General features: G+C 38.4%; 1 protein-coding gene across 1 annotated transcript; it reads right to left on the minus strand.

Annotated features, from left to right (window-relative positions):
- Positions 1–16: 16 nt before the first annotated feature.
- On the minus strand, positions 17–3,068 carry LOC105217094 (ATP-dependent RNA helicase DHX33). Its single transcript, XM_011191930.3, has 4 exons — positions 1,888–3,068; positions 1,748–1,823; positions 904–1,689; positions 17–840 (listed from the first exon to the last, which is right to left on the minus strand). The coding sequence occupies exons 1-4, from the start codon at positions 2,829–2,831 to the stop codon at positions 439–441; spliced, it is 2,208 nt and encodes a 735-aa protein (XP_011190232.1). The 5' UTR covers positions 2,832–3,068; the 3' UTR covers positions 17–438.
- Positions 3,069–6,371: the final 3,303 nt, after the last annotated feature.

A 6,371-nucleotide genomic window follows, 5' to 3' on the forward strand; every position in this document is an offset into this window, starting at 1 on the left:
TAAAAACTCTAAGCGCTTATTCATTTCAAACAAAACATGTTTGCGTTCATATTTGTATGTATTTTATTGCATATTTAGCAGTTTTTTCTTGGATCTGTCAAAATAAAAATTCAATATAATTAAAAAAGTTAAAATTGCATATACAGATATTCAGCTAAAGCGCACTATTTAAATAATAATAAATGCATTGGGGTATTCATATGGTAAAACTGGAACTGTTTAAAACTTTACTTAGCATACATATGCATATATGCAAATAAACGACGTTTACTACTTATTGATTTAAAATTAATTATATTACATTTCACTAGTAGCAGCATCCAAAAAGGTATTTTCTTTTTTACAATTAGTTCCTTGCTTTAGTTACGCGCAGAAAATAACTTAATTTTACTGTATAAAATAGTGTAAAATAATGCGTAGGCAGCTATGCAATCAATGTTATTTCAATGAGCTTTTAATTCTATTTAAATGCGCATAATTCGGCAGCACATCAGCTATCCAATCGGGATTGATTTCGGTGACTTGACGCAGAAAATTGCGTTCGGTCAGCACTATTTCGGTGAATATTACGTATTCCGGTCGATATTTGCCATGGAAGACACTGGACGGGTGTATGCGCGCACGCTGACGCCCCGCTATCGTAAGGTAGGTATTGTCGCGCTGCAGTTCAGCTATATTATCGAACAGACCAATCAGCAGGCACTTACGCACTTGATCTAGATTATTACCACAACTATTTAAAGGCAAATCGAGGCGCTCAACAATCTCTGCTAGTTGTTTACGCACCTCGCGCGCATACGAAAGATTTCTTGTATTAAGAAAATTGTCATGGCACCAGAGCTGCAAAAGATTTTAAGAAGAATTAGAAATTTTCAACTTCAGTTTTAATATTCTGTAAATTACCTTAACTTTCTCGGTCTTCAGAAACGCACTGAAGACATTGAGCAGCGTTAAGTGGTCACCATGTTTGGATGTGAATTTCGCATGCGCAAGTGTGGCGAGCTCGCGCTTTTCATTACTCGAAACAAACACATTCTCGCCAGACAAGACGGCTACTAAGCTGAGCATTTCTTCCATGCAACCGAAGGATGATGCTGACAGCAATAACTTGCTGTAACGTGGATCGAGTGGAAATTGTGACATTTGCTGACCCAACGTTGTGAGTTCTGGCTTGATTTTATAGTTTCTTACAGCACCGAGCGCTTCCAATTTGCGATAGGCATCGTCTACCGCTTCGGGCGTTGGCCGATCCAAAAAGTCAAAGGTACGACAATCGATGCCCAGTGCCAACAATTGCAGCACAGTGGAGCAAATATTGCTGCGCAATATTTCAGGCTTTGGCATATTTTCGAAGGATTCCATTTCAGCTTGCGTATAAGTGCGATAGCAAGTGCCTGGCGCATCACGTCCGGCACGACCGCAGCGTTGCCACGCCTGTGCTTGTGAGACACGTACAATACGCAGCGCATCTAAGCCGCTGCTTGGATTGTACACACGTCGTTTAACAAAGCCGCAATCTATAACACACCTTATGCCCGGTATTGTGACGGAGGTTTCAGCGATGTTGGTGGCTAATACGATTTTGCGTGAATTCGCGTGCGCGGGTAGAAAACACTCTAACTGCTTGTTCTGTGGCAACTGCGCATATAGTGGGAACACACGTACGGGACTTAATTCAGCATCATTTGTCTGCAATTAATTAATATAAGTTAGGAGATGAAAAATATACATGAGGAAAACGGCTTACCTTAGCAATTTGACGTATTTGGTGTGCCATAGCTTCGATTTCCTCTTGTCCAGTGAGGAAAATCAGCACATCATGACTATAACATAAGGAAAAAATCTTAAATATTTGGTAATTTCATAATCTTCAAGAGTTTTTATTACTTGACTGGATCTGTACGATGGTATTGGAATAGCGTCACAAGCGCAGCATTAAGGTAATCTGGTTGATTTTCTTTCGCATGCATCACTTTAACTGGATAGGTTTTACCCTCAAGGTACATGCCTCGCACACCAAAATACTTTCCGAAATGATCGATATCCATGGTGGCTGAAGTAACTATAATTTTAAGTGGCGTTAACCCACGTTGTCTACGCTGTTTTTGCGCCTCCTTCACAATGCCGAAAAGTACGTCAGTGTTTATCGTACGCTCGTGCGCCTCATCTAATACCAAAACAGTATATTGGCGCAGCAGACGATCAGCAATGGCTTCACGTAGTAAGCAACCATCTGTTAGGAATCTTATACGTGTTTGCGGTGAAGTGCAATCCTCGAAACGTACGGTGTAGCCTACGGTTTCGCCCAGACGACAACCTTGTTCTTGCGCAACACGGCGTGCTACAGTTATTGCTGCCACACGTCGTGGTTGTGTAATGCCAATCATACCTTTTTGCGCAAAACCACTTTCGTACAGGAATTGTGGTATTTGTGTAGTTTTACCAGAACCAGTCTCACCCATCAGTAATAGTGTTTCGGAACGTCGCGCTTCTTGTATTAACCGCTGACGTACTTTGTATACAGGTAACGCCTGTCGTTGTTGTTCCAATTGTTGTTTGGATGGTACACCTTTGCCATTGAGATGTAGAAAACTACCATTAGGTGTAGGCGTATTGACGTTTGGTTTTCCATTTGAGGTAGTTGTTGCACTTCCGTTATTTATTTTAGGCGCTTTAATTATAACATTTTCAATTCCATTCACGGGACTTTGTAATTTGCGTTTAATTGGAAAACTTGATATGCTAACACTTGTCTTCGCACTGGCGCCATGCGGAGACTTTACCGGAGTTTTGCTTGTCAACAAATATTTGGACTCCATACCCGTCGACATTAGCCTTGTCTGGAGTTTATAAAATGAGAATTTCCTACCACTTTACGCACGCACTTTGCGAAGTGCGTATTTTAAATTTATTAAACTTCCCCAAATTCACGGAAAATGCATTATGCAAAATACATTGTAGTATTTAACGCAGCTTTTTTATTAAAAATAAAAATAATAATGGAAATCTCCCCCTTTACGCTGGGCGCACGTTGACAACGTTTGACAGTTTTTCGCTGACATCCCAGTTTTCAACGCCATGTGAGTTCTCTGTTATTCAGCGCACAACACGCAGTTGCCACACCGATTGACTGTTATTATATTATTTTTAAGAAGGCCAATTGTAAGCGATAACTACTTCAAATGGGACCAGATCTCATTTAGTTTTCGTATTGGTTTTATAAGCGTAAATTCATATTTGTAATTTATTGTGTAAATGGATTTTACATATGCAAAGAGAGAATAAAAAGTGGGAAAAATATAGAAACAACTTTAAATAAATGTGTGTGTAGCAATAATATGAGTATAAGTCTCGTATTTAATCCACTATCAAAACAAAATATAAATTAAGGAAAATTAATAATATAAAAATTAGTCAACCAGAAGCAAACAGCTTTATCGGAGTACATTAGAATATTGATAATTTTGACTCATATGTTCTACTCTAACCTAGTTTTAATTTCGCAACAGCTTGCATAGAGTATAATAGTTTTGTTCACGTAAATGCTGTTTGTAACATCTAATACTAAAAGAGTTATATATGTCTAACTATATGTTAGGATGTCTGACTGCCCTTCAGCACAAGCTATAACTTGAGTAAATATTTAGACATCTAAGTGGAACTTTGTTCACATATTCCTTGGCACCACGGGAGGGTTGGTATTGCGGATGGGTGATATCGGACCAATACCACGCTCTCAAACTGGCGATAACCGAAAACCTTGGTCAGAGGACCAAATTAGAGAAGGGTATATTTGGATGAAACTTTTTTGGGAAAGTAGGTTATGTGGAAAACTACTGAAAGTGCTTTAATTCTGTAAGAAAAAACACCTTAATTTTATGACAAAGATGGATTTTTATAAAAATGGACGGTAGGCGTCGCGCCGCCCACTAAAAGATCAAAAACCGTACCTCAGGGTCTAATCCACCTAAAATGTTTCAACGTTTGGAACTTTTACGACAAGCTTTCAAGAGGAAGCCTTCTTTTTGAGGGATTGTCAAAGATACGGGACGGTAACTATATAAATTGAAATGAGCTAACCGAACTAACCGTAGACCTTTTCCGTAAACCTTTTCAACTGTCGTCATATAAATTTAATAGCAGTTATAAAGGTATCTTTGGATATAACTCGAAAAATTTAGATTGCCGGAAATAATGTATACAATACGTCTAATTATTTGTGAAGGAAGTAAGTCCGAATTGGACCATTTTTGAACTCTTTACTTCATAAAGTTTGATATCTTTCCAACCAGAAAGCTCTAAATTTCAATACACTAGTATATTTAGTAAAATTCCGAATACTATAATCCAAACCTACTTACGAATCCCACTTCATTCTTTTAAAGACTGCTATGTACACTTTCAAGTTTTTTGTGAAGTGTAATATAATATAATCCGTCTGTTCTATTGTGTCACTTGAGAAAAAAGATAAAAGACAGTGGTTGAAATAGCCACAGTACAATAGCATAAAACGACTCTTAAATTTTTACAGTACATCTACTGTACAAAATGTAAATGTAAATTAAATTTTATTCATATATTTGAATATAGATTTGTATTACTTTATTAAACCACATATGGCTGCTCGTATATCCCTATCATTGGGATTTGCAGTTCGATCCTGTTCATTTTCTATTCATCGCCTTTAGAATTTTCTCCATTCTGTACACTGCACAACACTCGGCTGAGTATTGGACACAACTAATTTTTCGCGTGAGATAAGACATAAGAAAAAATGCAAAGCCGATGAGCTTGTGCGTAAGGGCACCCAAGCTGCAATCTCAGATTGGGAACAAGATGGTGCCCCACTAACCTCATGCCTCTCCGCATTGGATCAGTGGTCGTCGAATGAATACGGTAGGAGTATTACGTTTACTGTGCGACTGCGAGATCATTCCGGTCTGAGGTAGATCGCAGGAGATCCACTGTGCTATTTGCTTTTAGTAAGGTTCAGCTGGTCGTATTGGTTCCTGCCCGATGGGGTTACGTGCCTGGAAACGAAACTGACGGATGCAAATTGGCAAAGTTGTATGGCAGAAGGGGAGATTGAGACACTTCGAGGCACTTTCACCTTCTTTGCCCAGCTTTCTCTGGACTGCGGCTAAAACATCTTGGCTGGACAAACTTCGGAAAGCCTTTCCGCTTTGTCATCACTTGAAGGTCTTGGGCATCCATTTGGAGAAGTTTGTGGCGTCACAAAGAACTTGCTTTAGCTCTCCAAGTGGGATGTCCTGTGGCAAAGGAGATCAGCCCCTTTAACCTAATCTAAATTACAGGATATAGTCACTAAAAAATCCAAAATATGGATTTATTCTACATTTCCTTCTTGATTTAAGGGTGTATAAATTTATTCGGCCAAGCTTATTTACAATAAAAAATGAAACTCATACTTGTGGTTTACCGAACTCTTTATCAGTTCGTAATCGTTTCAGGAAGCTGAAAATATTAGTTTTGTAGTCTGATATATTGAACAATAAAACGAATGATTTATTGAGAACAGGTGTGGTCTTCACTGTTATAATAAGATATTTCAGTGCTAACATCCCGTTATTTTGTCAATCTTCAGCGATATCAACATATATCAAATTAGGTTAGGTTAGTAGGCAGATCTCATATGCTGGAAGATCTCACTTGGACAGTTTTAAGCGCTGATACCAATAAACTCCTTATAGATCCAAAACATCCTTATAATTCTACAAAGCTCTTGGATATCCTAATACTTTGATGTCCATTCTTTTCGTAACGAAATATTTTTTACTCTTCCGGATCCTTTACTGTGAGATATTTACTTTAAATCCATATGAGATGATGGAAAAAGAGATTATGACAATTTCGTTCCATTATTATTATTATTTTTTTCATTGAAAAATACAATGGTTTGTGATATCCTGAACGAACGGTTTCCAATCGCTAAAAATACCATTTAGTAGTACATAATGTATACTCTAAACAAAGTACAGACAAGGCTAGAAAACTATGCGGGCGCTAATTTATGAAAGGAATTCCTCGAAGGAAATTTAATACTTCCAAATATATACAACAAATACTACACGTATGCCACACATACATATATCATAATACTCTAGCTTGCATAGGAGTAGCGTAATCCGCAGTGGCATTACGCACGTGGGTTGGCAGTTGGGGACACACCGTGTGCTCACAAGTTAAATAGGCACTTCGCACCTCAAGCGGTTTCTCAAACACTTAGCTACGCGTATTTACTGCCTGCCACGCTCCCAACCACCACTCAACAATCTGTTCTTCACCGGCCATACGGCAGTCAACGTTGCGTCATTGCCATAAGAAAAAGCAGTCTGTACAAATGAGCAGAC

This window comes from Zeugodacus cucurbitae, chromosome 3, assembly GCF_028554725.1.
Source record: "Zeugodacus cucurbitae isolate PBARC_wt_2022May chromosome 3, idZeuCucr1.2, whole genome shotgun sequence".
Lineage (NCBI taxonomy): Eukaryota > Metazoa > Arthropoda > Insecta > Diptera > Tephritidae > Zeugodacus > Zeugodacus cucurbitae.

Coding starts and splice junctions, on each gene's coding strand:
- LOC105217094 (XM_011191930.3), bottom strand. CDS start 2,831: ATGTCGACGGGTATGGAGTCCAAATATTTGTTGACAAGCAAAACTCCG. Junction 1,690..1,747: donor AAATACGTCAAATTGCTAAG/GTAAGCCGTTTT, acceptor AATTAATTGCAG/ACAAATGATGCTGAATTAAG. Junction 841..903: donor TGAAGACCGAGAAAGTTAAG/GTAATTTACAGA, acceptor AATCTTTTGCAG/CTCTGGTGCCATGACAATTT.